The 16,633-nt window shown below is 39.6% G+C and overlaps 1 protein-coding gene across 1 annotated transcript in view; it reads left to right on the forward strand.

Moving 5' to 3' along the window:
* CFTR (CF transmembrane conductance regulator) overlaps window positions 1-16,633 on the forward strand; it is a 187,313-nt gene that overhangs the window by 165,956 nt on the left and 4,724 nt on the right. Inside the window, exon 24 of the mRNA XM_082631970.1 lies at window positions 5,475-5,564. Coding sequence (XP_082488096.1) covers window positions 5,475-5,564 — 90 coding nt within the window. The remainder of the gene's footprint in view (window positions 1-5,474; window positions 5,565-16,633) is intronic.

Consider the following 16,633-nt stretch of genomic DNA (forward strand, 5'->3'; position numbering starts at 1 on the left):
TTGGCCAGATCTGAAAATCATTTTTTAATGCTACTTCTGAAAAAGTGTGTATTAAAACATAGTGTAAAAGGTTGTGAAGCATTAAATGACTTTACAGAAACAATAATCTGAACACGTTACATGCAGTCATTTACATACAAATAAATGATACATACATCAGAATTTTAAAGTTATTCTCAAGTTGTTATCAACCTTAAACATTTTTGACTATTAAAATTCACCTTGCTTTTCTTCCTAGATGTTCCTAAAAGCAAAGCAGCATTTATTTTTAGACATTCTGTAATCCAACCTTAGGATCTCAATTTGTTCATATTGGATGAATTTTTATTGTACAAATTCAATGTAAAATAAAGTTTTGCAAACATTGCCAAAAGGCAAGATCACAGACACTTTGATGCTTGTAAACATTTGGGCCACATTTTAATAAAACTATACATTGTATGTGTATATATATACATATTGTGTATATACGTGTGTATATATATATATATATATATATATATATATATATATATATATATATATTCCCCCCCCCTTCTGAGCCAAAACAAAACAACACTATGTACTTAAGGATAAGGAGTCATTCCTCCCACTTGTTTAATTTATACTACACTCAATAACTCCAGAAGACAAATGCTTTTTTGTTTTTCATCTGACCTCCAAGGCTAAAGCATAATGCCTGTTGCTGTGATGCGTGGCCAGCCCTGACCGCCCCACACAGGCTCAGCCATCGCCCCTGAGCTGAGCGGTTGAGGAGTCAGCTTCAGGGAAGTGATGAGTCAGGTGGCGAACAATGGTGCTCTCTCTTTTTTTTTTTTTTTTTTGCTGTACGCAGGCCTCTCACTGTTGTGGCCTCTCCCGTTGCGGAGCACAGGCTCCAGAAGCACAGGCTCAGCGGCCATGGCTCACGGGCCCAGCCGCTCCACGGCATGTGGGATCCTCCCGGACCAGGGCACGAACCCGTGTCCCCTGCATCGGCAGGCGGACTCCCAACCACTGCGCCACCAGGGAAGCCCTGGTGCTCTCTTTGTTCCTCCTTGAGCCCCAAGAATTGTTCTTTGTAGCGTACATACATGATGACATTACATAAGTATCAAATATTTGCACATCCTAATTTTCCTACCAGTGAACAGTTTCTTGAAAGAGAGGTAGAAGATCATTGTGATATATAATTTCCAGCATATTTTTTGCTGCACAATCAGACTGGGCCTCCTTGGCCAAACCATGTAACTTCTTAGGACCCTGGCTGTTTCATCTGTACACCAGGAAAAGGACATAGGTGACCTCCAAGGACCTCTCAGCTTTAGAGATGAGTTTGTAGAAACACTGTTTCCAATAGTATAGAAAACAATGGGACACCCACTGGCACCCCTCAAAGCAAATGAGTGCCAGATACTATTTGTCAGACAAGAATGGAATGTTTGATTAATTGTATGAAACTGAATTTTAACTGAACCAGTTCATTCACTTAATTTTTCTTTAAAGTTAAAATTAAAGTATTATTTTAATGCTAGACAATAAACTGTAAACAAAAGACCTATAGAATTTCTAAATGGTATCAAATCCACTGCATCTAAAACTTTTGGATGTCTAGTTTCTTCCAGTGTAATTTTGAATATGTATCTATTTTAAATAAAATTAATATATAGTATATTGCCATACATTTATTACGTATAAATTATCAGGCTACTGTGAAAAAAGTTAGACATACCATTTCTCAAGCAATTACAAACATCAAAGTTTTAATGGGCTGTTAGTACTATTCATTTAAACACTCGGGGTTGTGGTAGCTATTCTTTCAAAAGGAAGAAAAATAGTATGTGCTGAACTGTGACTATGATGTTTCATAGTTTTACTTCTTATGTTCAGATCAGCCCATTTATTTATTCAGGCAGTGTTTACTGAGCATATACTATGTAAAGCCTGTGTGCTAATGACAGGGTACACAGCAAAGTTATGGTCTAGGAGAGGAGATAGACATTAAAAACAAAATGCTCATAAATGCATATGTAATTTTAATATTCACTATAAGCCATATCCTACTGGACGACCTTATTCGGTGTTAAGAATCAAGAGAGATTCTCTGAGGAAGTGACATTGAACTTGAGACCTGAAGGATGTAGTTGGCCACAGGAAGAAGGTAGGGGATGAGATTCCCAGGCAGGGAGGATAGAATGTGTGAAGTAAACTGAGGAAGTAAAAGAAACCCAGGTGGCTGGAGGCTGGAGTGAAAAAGGGAGTGGAGTAGCCAAGGGCACTAAATGAGACAGACGAAGTGGAAGAGGCTGCATCATGCAGGGTCTGTAGGCCATCTTAAGGGTTTTACATTCTGCTCTGAATGTAATGGAAGACCACTGACAGTTTTTTGAAAGGTGAATGACATGATGCAACTTACACTTGTGGCGATTACTTTGGTTGCTAAATGAGAGTGGACTGGGAGGGAGGCAAGGGTGAAAGGAAGGAAACCAATTAGGAGGTTCTTACAGTGTTCAGAGAAAAGTACTGGTGGCTTGAGCTATGTGGTGGCCATAGAGATAGAGAAACAAATGGATTTGAGATATATTGGGGAAAACAATCCACAGGACTGATGATTGGTTCCTTTTGGGAGGATCAGGAAGAAAGATAAGTCATGGATGACTCCAGAGTTTGTGGATTGATAAAACGAAGGTGCCATCTATCAAAATGGGAAAGCTCAAAGTTAGAGCAGATTTGAGAAGAAAGGTAGCGTCTCCCCATTTTACAATAACACTAAGGTTCAAAGAGATTGGGTTCCTGTTCATAGGTATACCTACCAGGCCAGAGCTGCATTGTCACAGCATCTTAGCAAGGCACCTTGCCTTGATAACTTCTGTGTCTGCTTTGATGTTGTGACACCCTTGGCCTCTACACAGTCCTCCAGAATAATGGCCTTTTCCATTTGGCCAAAGTAAAATTTCCTATTGTGCTCTTCCGTCGGATGTGTTAAGGCTCTTTGAAAGTTACAAGAACACTGTAACCCATATAAAAGCCTTCAAGTCAGGTCCTGAATAGGAACAGGAAGCTAAAATCTCCACTCCCAGTGCAGGAACTGAGCCTGTGACCAGAGGGATGGATAGCAGTGCTTGGATTATGACTATGCTGCTGAGCACTGATGGGCTCTTTATGGACCCAATGGGCTGCACCTGCTCAACCTTTTATCTTTCTTGAGCTCCAGATAGGAATAAAAACTGGTCTGCCCAGGACTTGAGGCATTTTGCTATGGTTATGAGGAGCACAGGATTGGAGACAAACACTATTAGGTTTGAATTCCAACTCTATAACTACTAGCTAAGTAACCCTGGGCAAGTCACTTAACTTCTCCCAGCTGTGATTTCTTCATGTACAATAAGATCTATTTCATTAGGTTGATATGAAGATAAAAAGAGATAACACATGTAAAGAGCCTTACCTGGCACATGGTAAGCCTGCCATAGACCGGAGCTCTGTGTTCTGGCCTCTGAGTTCCCAGTGGAGATAACTTTAGTGAAGTAATACATTGGCTTATACTTGGTAAACCCTCACAGTTGTTAGTTCCTATGTTTCTCAATAATGCTAGAAGCTTTTATATAAAGAAACATAATATTAAAAGAAAACATGTGAAAAACAGTAAATGGCAAAATTCCCTTGGCAAGCCTTTGAACTTTAGATACCAAATAAGCCTAATTACTTCAATAATACATTGATTGGCATTCTCAGAGCCACTTCTTATTTAATTCTCTTTAGTTTATCAGAATCTCCTGATAGCACACTTTGTCTGCTCTCTTTAGCTTATTTGGACATTACTTTCATTTACTTGGAAGCTTGGAGGAGGATGTACAAATATATCCATCATCTCTTATGAGTCATATATTTGTCTCTTATATTCACTTCTGTAAAGCAGTGGAAGCATCCCTTAGGAACGTGATTTGATGCAGATTAAGAAATACCAGCATAAGTCTTGTTGCCTTCTCCAGAGGGTTCCTGTGATATTTGGCCACAACTTTGTTCTTTAAGCCATAAATTATGCCCCGGGGAATGAGGTTTCTAACGTGACTCTCCTTGAACTTGGCTGCCATGGTGAGGATACTCTCCTTCTGCCTGAGAGGCACAGACATCATTCATCTGGGGCTGACTTACCTTGTGCAGTTCCTCACAGACCAGTTGGGCACTGAGCATTCTCTCTTAGCCTAAGGCAATTAGTGAAAGCTAAAGCTTCAAAGAATTTAGTTCTCAATTCTCCTGACTGGATGTTATTAACCAAAGGCAAAAGAAAAATGGTAAAGAAAAAAATGTTCTGAATGTTACATCAAAAGTATTTTTCAGTTCACCCATGTGTACGGAGAGAGAGAGACCTAAATGTTATTTTTATTGTTGCATCAGCATTTCCCAGTGAGACAGTGATTTTCTTTAAAAAATTTTTTTATTCATATAGGCAGACCTAAGTAGACAGTGATGTAGCAAGTAGGGGTGATAGTTGTGCAATGCTCCTTACAGGAAATTTTTTTTTTAATATTTATTTATTTATTTATGGCTGTGTTGGGTCTTCATTTCTGTGCGAGGGCTTTCTCTGGTTGCGGCAAGTGGGGGCCACTCCTCATCGCGGTGCGCGGGCCTCTCACTATCGAGTCCTCTCTTGTGGCGGAGCACAGGCTCCAGACGCGCAGGCTCAGTAATTGTGGCTCACGGGGCCAGCTGCTCCACGGCATGTGGGATCTTCCCAGACCAGGGCTCGAACCGGTGTCCCCTGAATTGGCAGGCAGATTCTCAACCACTGTGCCACCAGGGAAGCCCTCCTTACAGGAAATTTGATTGTCATTTTGCTACCTCAGCAGGATCCAGCTCATCTGCCTCCCTTCCCTTCTGTGTCATACATTCAGTTAAACAAATATTTGATTCTCATTCTTTCACTTATTTCTAAGTCGTGACACTCTCCTGTGTCTGTCTGGTTGTATAAGTAGAAATGTGCCTTGGTTTATAGACCATATGAACATATGTGTTTGAGTGTCTGTAAATTCATAGAGTTTCAGAATCCCTGAGGAAGCTAGGATCATAAAAGAAATCCAAGGAAAATACATGAACAAAATAGGAATTTCTTCTAACAAGTTAATTATAACTCATGAACTTATAATTTTTAACTTTAATTTTATATTATATCTGTTCATAGTAAGGAATATTACTAGAAATAAACAAAATAATTTCCCACAACTTATAGTGATCTCAATTTCTTTATTCTAAGGACATTGTGATTAGATATGTGTTAACAAGGGGCTTCAAATGTAGCTGTAATATTTTATTTCTTAAAAAAGATACAAAACAAATACAATAAAAATTTAAGAAAACTGGATGGTAAGTACATGGATGTTTGTTGTGCTATTTTTTAAAATATTTCTTTCTGTTTGGAATATTTCACAATAAAATGAGGGAAATATACAAAGTTGTTTAGGTTATTCATGCTTTCCTCTTTTTTATTGATATAGAAAGTATTCATCTTTAATGGAACATTTAGAAAAAACTTGGATCCTTATGGGCAGTGGAGTGATCAAGAAATATGGAAAGTTGCTGATGAGGTAAGGATACGCACTGAAGTCATTTTGAAAAAGGTTGCTCATACACACAAGAGTGGTTATCACAGCTGAGATAATTTTATACACTTTTGTGCATGTATGTGCATGTGTGTGTGGATAACTTTAAAATGGAGAACTCTAATATACCTCGAGCACCAAGTTTTTTGGATTAGACCTAGCCTTTTCCTCAGTAGTAAGTCTCCAACTATCAGGCCCCAGAGATAGTATACTTTGGCCTTCTTCCCAAATGCGCATCACTGAGACATGAACTAGGAGAGACCCAGACACCTACAGCACACCAGGATTATTCCCGATACAGAGGAGCATCTGTCCACAGCATCTTATCTGCTCCCTGTCTGGGTTCTGAAACTTTCCCAGCATAAGAAGGAGGCTTTGGTTTGACATGATATACTTCTCTGGGAAGCATAGGTTTATCACAAAAGGTTAATGATCATCCTAGAACACCTGAAGATGGCTACAATCTTCTCTGGAAGTCACCAGAAATCAACTGCCTTCAAAGGCTTTGGCTAAGAGCACCTCCAGCCAAAATACCACAGGACCTAGATGTGGCAGACTCTATTCCTTGAGGTCATTAGGACGCCATAGGAAATACATGGATTAAAATGGAATCTAAATTCCTAAATAATACCCTGTATTTACCCACCAGGTGGTTAAGGAATTTAGGGCTGGGGGAGAGCTAGAGTGGGATTCTTGGTTCCCTTAACAGACACCCTAGCTGTTAACTGGTAATTCTTGAAATACAGGTGTTATATTTAAGAAAAGGAGAACATAAATTGTTCCAGTTTACTAAACTTGAGGTTTATGTCCAAAGCTCTGGATGGTGGCAGACTACAATTATGGGACCTAAGAACATTGAGGTGCGAAGGTCTTCTCAGAGAACAGCTTTATTCCACTACCTCTGACATATTTGGTCCTTGTTGCAAAGCCCAATTCTGTTTATCCCAAATGTTCTTTCCTTTTCTTCCTCCCTTCAGTGGATCTTGACAGAAGCTTTGAAATGCCTGTGAGTGTTAAACACTTACCCATTGAGTGTCTAACCTTAACATGCCCCTAATAAAATGCACTTAGATTAACCGTCTTCATTATCAAAGTTTCCTTATTACCGAACAAACAGGGGTTTTAAAGAAAACATTAACTAAATTGCAAGTGACACATTTTAAGGTCTTTGATGTGACTTCAGAGAATGAACTATAGGAACACAATGTAGTGGGAGAGAAACTTTGAAAGGAAGACATTAGACTTTATAAAATCTGCAAGTATTGCCAAGTCACAATAAAGTTTACAGGAAATCAGGATCATAAAAATAATCTAAAATTTTAGAAGACATGGTTAAGATTTTAAATGCCAATATGTGCAGAAATTTTACCTGCTTAGATTTTTATTTGATCAACTCATACTTAGGTATATCTTTTTTTTAAATTTATTTATTTATTTATTTTTGGCTGTGTTGGGTCTTCGTTTCTGTGCGAGGGCTTTCTCTAGTTGCGGCAAGCGGAGGCCACTCTTTATCATGGTACGCAGGCCTCTCACTATCGCGGCCTCTCTTGTTGTGGAGCATAGGCTCCAGACGCGCAGGCTCAGTAGTTGTGGCTCACAGGCCTGGTTGCTCCGTGGCATGTGGGATCTTCCCAGACCAGGGCTCGAACCTGTATCCCCTGCATTGGCAGGCAGATTCTCAACCACTGCGCCACCAGGGAAGCCCCCTAGGTATATCTTTTTACTGATCCTTTTAAAAATAATTTGCTGTTCAAAAACAGAGATGGGCTGCTGTCCTTACAGTAATGTCATGTGTTTGAGTAGTAGTGATAAATTTTTGTTGAGGAGGCCTGAGAATGGAGCACAGACAAAAAAGCAACATCCCAGAGAAGCAGAAAAGGCATTGGTTTACAAGTTGTGGGGTCTGGACTTTAGTCCTATATGGTTGATCATACACCTTGCCCAAACAGGACCATTTGGGGAGGGGTCAGTTACTCACCTGGACAGGATAATGGGACAAAAGGTGTAAACCAGGATTGGCCAGGGCAAACTGGGATTGAATTTCATTTCATCTAGTCCTCTCTGTGACCTTGGTATGACTTGTTTCTCTAGAGGGAAATGAATTGAGTAACAGCAGAGAGCCAAACACTTGAATCTTATCCCAATTCTTTGTAATTCCCCTTTCCCTGAAACAGAAATCAAAAGTGTGCACGATGACAATGTCAGGCCAAGAAACACTCTGTTCCTACCTTGGATTGGGCCCCGCACTCCAGTGTGAAACCTTATCTTTGCAGATCTGGACTGAATTGTGCGAAGCCATGAGGAACATGCTTAGTTACAAGCTCTAAGACTTGGAAGCGAAACTGGCCAAAGCAGCTTCCTTACCCTTTGTGCCCTAGGCGCATACCTTCCTCTTGGCACTGTATGCCTTATAATTATAATTCTATGGATGAATTGGATGCCTTATGGATGCCTTATAATTCTATGGATGAATTTAAAGCAAGTCCAAGGGAGGGAAAGAGTTGCTAAGACCCAGAACTACAGAGATCTAATTTTCCCCTTCACAAACAACACAGGACCAGATGGCTTCTCCACAGGAGCACTGACTTTACCAGCTGTGTAGACCAGAGAATTTCAAAAGTGGCTGAATCTTGAGGAAACAAAAAGTTGACCCTAACATTGTGGTCTAATAAATTGGTAGCATTGCTGTACATTTTCAGGCTAATATGTATAACGGGCCCAGCCTAAGGCCTGGCACATAATAGGTAGTAAGTAAATGTTAGCTATTGTAATCATGTTTTCATGAGGTCTTTACCTGGCCATCTCTTAAATGTTGTTGCTTGCCAGAATCCTAATTGTTGTCTTACTTTACTTACTCTTCCTGGGAAATATCATGCATCCTCTTAGCTCTAACTAATACTTCTGTGCTGATGACTCCCAAATCCACCTGTCCCCAGAGCTCCCTAACTGACATCTCAGCATGGACAGGCATCTTATGTCCATAAATGAGTCTCTTAGCTGCCCCACCCACGCAAGTGTCCTGCGTTTCCAATTCCAGTGGATGGCATCACCAGCTTCTCGTTGCCCAAAGCCAAGACCTGGGTCTCATCCTTGACTCCCAATTTCTCCACCTGTCTTCACATATCAAACCCTGTCAAGACTGTCTCCTGCAAAAATCTAGGATATACTCACTTTTCTCCATCCCCATCTCACACCACTACTAATTTTCATGTGGATTTTAGAAACAGGCTCCTGTCCGGTGTCTCTCTTACTGGCTCCCTACAGTTCATTCTGTTCTTTGCAGCCTTGCATCTGAGCACTTGTTTCTCCCCTTCTTAAGGCTCCTTATTGCCCGTTGGACAAAGTCCACACTGCTCAAGGTGGCTTGTAACGTCCTTCATGATTTCATCTTTGCCTGCCTCTCTAAACTCCCTCCCCAACTGCCTCTGCTTACCAGGATCCAGCTACACTGAATTCCTTTGGTTCCTCTAAGGCACCACGTGCTCTCTGTTCTCCAGAGGTTTTTTCACACGCTCTGTGCCTGGGGGACCCCCCCGGTCCTTCACTGCCTGATCCTCCTCACCATTCAGGCCTCTCCTTACACATCACTTCTTCCCAGAAACCTGCCCTGATGCTCCAGGTGTGAGGGAGGAGCCCCTCCTACGTGTATCCTATACCTCCACCCCTTTCACAGCTTTCTTCGCATGGGAGAGAGATTTACCTCTTAACTTGTCCATGTCCGCCACCGGCTTGTAAGTTCCTTGAGGGCAGAGATATTCACTGTGGTATTTCCTTGCTTAGAGTAGTGTTGGGCATGTGGATGGTGTTCAATAAACATTGATTGGATGAATGAATGAATGAATGATCTGATTCATTTATTTAAATGAATAAATAAATGGTTCATGTGTAATATATCATGCAGGTAGCCTTGTGATTGACACACAACGGGTATCACCATTAGCAATGAGGACACTGAGCCCTGAGACATCGGAGGGACTTAGCTGAGATGGGTGGTGGGCGCAGAAACAGCTGTCTCCCTTGATTTCTGGTTCACAGGCTCTTTTGCCACAGTGAGATTTCCCAGTGGTGTCCATAATCTCAGGCTCCTTCACCACAGTCTGTGTTATCCAGTGTCATCCAAGCAGCACATCTGTTGGTTCTAGAATGGTTTAGAATGCTTTTAGAAGGAAGACTTTTTGGTAATTGTTTGCTTTTTAGATTACTTAGAAAATAGTTTCCTTCCTTACACATCGATAGTCAGGTAAGCTATTCTAGAGGGCAAGCAAAATAACAGAAATAGTGGCCTTTTTAGGTGAAAATTTGCCCTGGAAAACCTGCAGAATAGAAAAAGGAGTGTCTAAAGGAGTTGACAGAGTCTATTTTTATAATTGCCCAGTCCAACCACCGTTCACTTTTCTGATTTTTTTTTCATGTTTCCTTATCACAAGAGCAAACTCTTGCTCTATAATAACATTCCAGAGTGCAGAAATAGCAAAAGTCAACACTTTGAAGAAAATGCCTGGTCCTTTACAGACTGTAATACATTTTTTTAGTTTGATATGTCACAAAATAAAATTTCTTCTTTGTAAATAGTAGTTTGGAAATACATATGATTTATTAGCTCAACCGCATAAAGCTGGCAAATTCTTTCTTCCCAAAGTTCTTTATATCCACAAACTTTTGATGCTTTGATTTATTTGTAATGCTAAGTTGGAACGAAAATACTTAGAAATGTTTACATTCCAGTAATTAAAATTCACCTTAGTTTGGACAGAGCTAATCTGAAGTTTGTATTTTTTTTTAATCTGTTGAAAAGTGGTTTGTGACAATAGTGTAAATAACATTATACTAGGAATATATATGTATATGTGTGTATATACATGTACATATTTATTTTTAAAGAATTCTGCTGTTAAAGATCACTAAATTAGATGATTTCTGTAGCAAGTTCCCTTTAAGTCTTTTTCCCCCCATAGCTCTTTTCTCTTTTAACAGTAATTTCCCACTTATTATTTTTCTCCCTGTCTGAGCCATGAGTTCCTTCAAGGCAGAGCCTTGTGTTATTCATCTTTGAATCCCCAGGTCTGCCATAGTGCCTAGAATTTAATAAACTCTCATTAAGAGTCTATTAAGGAATACATGACTAAGCACCCAAACAATCACGAGGTTAATTTAAGCCATTCTTATCAGCGCATGGAGTTGGTAACAAGAACTTTATATCTTTTAAAAACCAATTACTAGTCTATCTTGCTTCCCATTTTCTCTCCAAAGCCTATCACAATATCTGGCAGAAAATAGGTAATTAATACATTTGTTAAATATTCACTGACTTCAAATTTAAAGTTTTACTAACTTATATTGACCTTTCTCTAGTGAATATGATTTTAAAAGATTTTTACTATACTTGATAGTGAGTAAAACAGTTGAGATAGGAATGTGGCAAAATGCATCCTAGATTGGTCTGTGTCTCTGTCAGTCATTTTATACAGTTTTCTTCTCTAAATGTCGACAGTGCTACATATTTAGGTACTTATTTACTTGTGTTAAGAAATAGTTTCATTTGGGTAAGAACCACACACTTCGCTCTGCTCTCTATCACAAGAAAGTACAAAGTATAACACACTAAAGTAGCTTTCCCCCTATGGCCTTAGGAAACTAGAGTATGATTGGTGTGAATCTAAAGGGAGACTACATACTGCAACGTTCTTACCAAAGTCTCAACCTTGTTACTAAGCATGATGTAAATTACTAGTATTGTGACACTTTCTGCTAACTTGCTTTCCAAGGTAACTTGTTAAGGGAAAATCTTACAAATCATACTGTCATGCCAGGGAAACATTTCAGTGGCCAGACCCATGTCTTGGGATTTCCCAGGATTTCTAACAATACTAATAGTTAGGGTTGATTAGGTGCTTACCACAAGCTACACTCTGTGGCAAGGTCTTTCCACAAATTATCCCATTTAATCCCCATTACAAGCCTTTGAAGTCTATCCTAGTATTTTCTCCATTTTTTTTCAGTGAGCTAAGTGAGACTTCCAGTAACACATCTGACAGCATCAGCCATCGAGTGGTGGAGTGCAGACTTAAAACCACTTCCGTGTGACTTCATAGCTCCAGTCTTTCATCAGTACTTTTCTTGATTCTTAATTTGACTTAAGAAAAATTCTCAAGTATTTCTGATTGATCTGAAAGGAAATACTGACCTATCAGTGTTAAAGAACTTCTTATTTTATAATTTGTTTTTAAGGAGTTTTATAGAGTCTTAAAGATGAGAAAATGAAAGCACACCGACAGGTGAAGTGACTGGTTTTAGATCACACTCCATATTGGGGGAGCTAAAACCAACACTCATTCATTTACCATTTGTCATTCTTCCTTAAATTGGATTTATTTGTCATTCATCAAAACTGTGTTTATTTTGTTTGGCCAGCATTCCAGGGGCTCAGTACCTATTTGTTGAACAAATGAATGGATGTGTTGAGGCTGACAATGTGTCCGGCATTGGTACTGACCTAAAGAGCACATGTCTTTACCCTCAGGAAGCCAACAGTCTAAGAGGGGAACTTGCACCCATACTTCTGTGACAATGTGCCTGACTGCCCTAGAGGATGATCAGGAGTATTTGGAATGGTGCTCCCGGCTAAGCAATGGCACAAACCTGAGAAGGTCAAGGTGTATAGGGAACTACAAGCTGAGTGTTTAGTGCTGCTGGAAGTAAAAGTGGAGGGGGCTCGATTCTGGATGCCTTATCTGCCATGTGAGAGAGTTCAGTTATTCTGTCAGCAGGAGAGCCACCATAGGATTTAAAACAGAGAAATGATGGGGTCAAACCTATATTTTAGAAGGATCCCTGTGAGGTTGTCGGGTGACAAATCAACTTGAGATTACAGTATGAAGCTTAAGAGACAATAATGGCCTGGCCTAGCGTTGTGGTAATAGGGCTGGCATGGAGATGGAAGATTAAGAAGTATTTGGAAGAGGTCCAGGGCTGGAGATAAAGATGAAAAATCATTCGCTTATCGGTGGTATTCGATACTCTGAGCATGAATGAGATCTCAGAAGGAGTATTTGGAGAGTTGGCAATGAGGAAAACTAATATTCAAGGGACAGGAAGAGGGAGAATTACCTACATGTGATAATAAGAAGAAATGTCCATAGAGGGTGCGGTTTCTCATAAGGCAAGGAATAGATGTTTGAAGAAGGGGAAAAATGTTCTATGGTCTCAGGCAGTAGAGACAACAGATACACACTCATTATTTAAGATTTCTAGATGAGAAAAGGGGGAGACATTAAATAATAGCTAGGGCTTCCCTGGTGGCAGAGTGGTTAAGAATCTGTGTGCCAATGCAGGGGACATGGGTTTGAGCCCTGATCTGGGAAGATCCCACACACCTCGGAGCAGCTAAGCCCATGAGCCACAACTATGGAGCCTGCACGCCACAACTACTGAAGCCAGCACACCTAGAGCCCATGCTCCGCAACAAGAGAAGCCACCACAATGAGAAGACCATGCACTGAAATAAAGAGTAGCCCCCTCTGGCTGCGACTAGAAAAAGCCTAAGTGCAGAAGTAATGAAATTGAAACTGTAATTTAAAATCTTCCAACAAACAAAAGTCCAGGACCAGATGGCTTCACAGGTGAACTTTACCAAACATTTAGAGAAGAGCTAACACCGATCCTTCTCAAACTCTTCCAAAAAATTGCAGAGGGAGGAACACTCCCAAATTCATTCTATGAAGCCACCATCACCCTGACCAAAACCAGAAAAAGATGTCACAAAAAAAGAAAATTATAGACCAGTATCACTGATGAACATAGATGCAGAAATCCTGAACAAAATACTAGCAAACAGAATCCAATAACATATTAAAAGGATCATACACCATGACCAAGTGGGATTTATCCCAGGGATGCAAGAATTCTTCCATATACGCATATCAATCAATGTGATACACCATATTAATGAATTAAGGAATAAAAACCATATGATCATCTCAATAGATGCAGAAAAAGCTTTTGACAAAATTCGACACCCATTTACAATAAAAACTCTCCAGAAAATGGGCATAGAGGGAACCTACCTCAACAAAATAAAGGCCATATATGACAAAGCCACAACAAACATACTCAATGGTGAAAAACTGAAAGCATTTCCACTAAGATCAGGAACAAGACAAGGATGTCCACTCTCACCACTCTTATGCAACATAGTTTTGGAAGTCCAGGCCATGGCAATCAGAGAAGAAAATGAAATAAAAGGAATACAAATTGGGAAAGAAGAAATAAAACTGTCACTGTTTGCAGATGACATGATACTATACATAGAGAATCCTAAAGATGCCACCAGAAACTACTAGAACTAATCAATTAATTTGGTAAGGTGGCAGGATACAAAATTAATGCACAGAAATCTCTGGCATTCCTATACACTAACAACGAAAGATCAAAAAGAAAAATTAAGGAAACAATCCCATTTACCATCACAGCAAAAAGAATAAAATACCCAGGAATAAACCTGCCTAAGGAGGTGAAAGACTTGTACTCAGAAAACTATAAAACACTGATGAAAGAAATCAAAGATGACATAAACAGATGGAGAAATACACCATGTTCTTGGATTGGAAGAATCAATATTGTGAAAATGACTATACTACCCAAAGCAATCTACAGGTTCAGTGCAATCCCTATCAAACTACCAATGTCATTCCTCACAGAGTTAGAACAAAAGATTTTACAGTTCGTATGGAAATACAAAAGACCCCGAAGAGCCAAAGCAATCTTGAGAAAGAAAAACGGAGCTAGAGGAATCAGGCTCCCTGGTGTCAAACTATACTACAAAGCTACAGTAATCAAGACAGTATGGCACTGGCACAAAAACAGAAATATAGATCAATGGTATAGGATAGAAAACCCAGAGATAAACCCATGCACATATGGTCACCTAATTTATGACAAAGAAGGCAAGAACATAAAATGGAGAAAAGGCAGCCTCTTCAATAGTGATGCTGCAAAAACTGGGCAGCTACATGTAAAAGAATGAAATTAGAACACTCCCTAACACCATACACAAACATAAACTCCAAATGGATTAAAGACCTAAATGTAAGACCAGACACTATAAAACTCTTAGAGGAAAACATAGGAAGAACACTCTTTGATGTAAACCACAGCAAGATCTTTTTTGACCCACCTCCTAGAGTAATGAAAATAAAAACAAAAATAAGCCAGTGGGACCTAATTAAACTTAAAAGCTTTTGCACAGCAAAGGAAACCATAAACAAGACAAAAAGACAACCCTCAGAATGGGAGAATATATTTGCAAATGAAGCAACGGACAAAGGATTAATCTCCAAAATATACAAACGGCTCATGGAGCTCAATATCAAAAAGACAAACAATCCAATTAAAAAATGGGCAGAAGACCTAAATAGACATTTCACCAAAGAAGACATACAGATGGCCAAGAGGCACATGAAAGGATGCTCAACATCACTAATTATTAGAGAAATGCAAATCAAAACTACAATGAGGTATCACCTCACACCAGTCAGAATGGCCATCATCAAAAAATCTACAAACAATAAATGCTGGAGAGGGTGTGGAGAAGAGGGAACCCTCTTACACTGTTGGTGGGAATGTAACTTGATACAGCCACTATGGAGAACAGTATAGAGGTTCCTTAAAAAACTAAAAATAGAACTACCATATAACCCAGCAATCCCACTACTGGGCATATACCCTGAGAAAACCATAATTCAAAAAGCGACATATACCACAGTGTTCATTGCAGCAATTTACAATAGCCAGGACATGGAAGCAACCTAAGTGTCCATCGACAGATGAATGGATAAAGACGTGGCACATATATACAATGGAATATTACTCAGCCATAAAAAGAAACAAAATTGAGTTATTTGTAGTGAGGTGGATGAGTCTGAACCTAGAGTCTGTCATACAGAGTGAAATAAGTCAGAAAGAGAAAATACTGTATGCTAAAGCATATATATGGACTCTAAAAAAAATGGTACTGACGAAACTAGTGGCAGGGCAGGAATAAAGACATAGACATAGAGAATGGACTTGAGGACACGGGAGGGGAGGGGGAAGCTGGGGCGAAGTGAGAGTAGCATCGACATATATACACTACTGAATATAAAATGGTTAGCTAGTGGGAAGCAGCAGCATAGCACAGGGAGATCAGCTCAGTGCTTTACGATGACCTAGAGGGGTGGGGTAGGGAGGGTGGGAGGGAGGGAGGCTCAAGAGGGAGGGGATATGGGGACATATATATGCATGTGGCTGATTCAGTTTGTTATACAACAGAAACTAACACAGTATTGTGAAGCAATTATACTCCAATAAAGATCTGTTAAATAAATAAATAATAGCTAAAGGAGAATCTGGAGGCAAGTGAGGGGTTTTTGTTTTAAGAGGGGAGAGATGTAGCAGGTTCACAGGGTAAAGCCAATAAAAAGCGAAAGTTGAAGAGAGAAAGAACACAAGTCCTCCAGTTCCTCACCCAAGAGCCCTTATTCACATTCTCAGCTGGTTAGATCCAAAATTAGTTTTATGTTTGAGTCTTCCAGCATACATGAGAATAGTCCCCCTTGTCTAATTAATATGTTTACTTTCCCTACCATCTCAGAAACTCTTTTCAAACATTAATGAATTCCTGCAAAGTGAGGTTGCTTTAATGAGAAATCCACTCAAGGAAAGGAGTATTGGCTGCAATACATATCCTGGGCACAGTTAATATTTATTGAACAAACACAGTGATGTGGGCCATCTCCAGATTCATCACTGAACTCATGAGTCTGTCTTAAGGCCATTATCTCATTCTGCCTGTATAGGTAGGTGGGAACACATCTTACCTCCCAATCCTAAATCCCAGACTTCCCAAGGGCAGGATATAATCATATGTGTATCTCTTTAGGTCTCAAACCCTCAGCAACACTTGGCAAAGATATATATGTCAATGCACATTTATTTGAATAAGTGATATGAGGCAAGGTTTCATTTTTTATCTTATTTTGAAAGAATGGGTTTCTCTATCTCATTTGCTTTTTCAATCT

This window comes from Mesoplodon mirus, assembly GCF_964341445.2.
Source record: "Mesoplodon mirus genome assembly, chromosome: 9".
Classification (NCBI taxonomy): Eukaryota; Metazoa; Chordata; class Mammalia; order Artiodactyla; family Ziphiidae; genus Mesoplodon; species Mesoplodon mirus.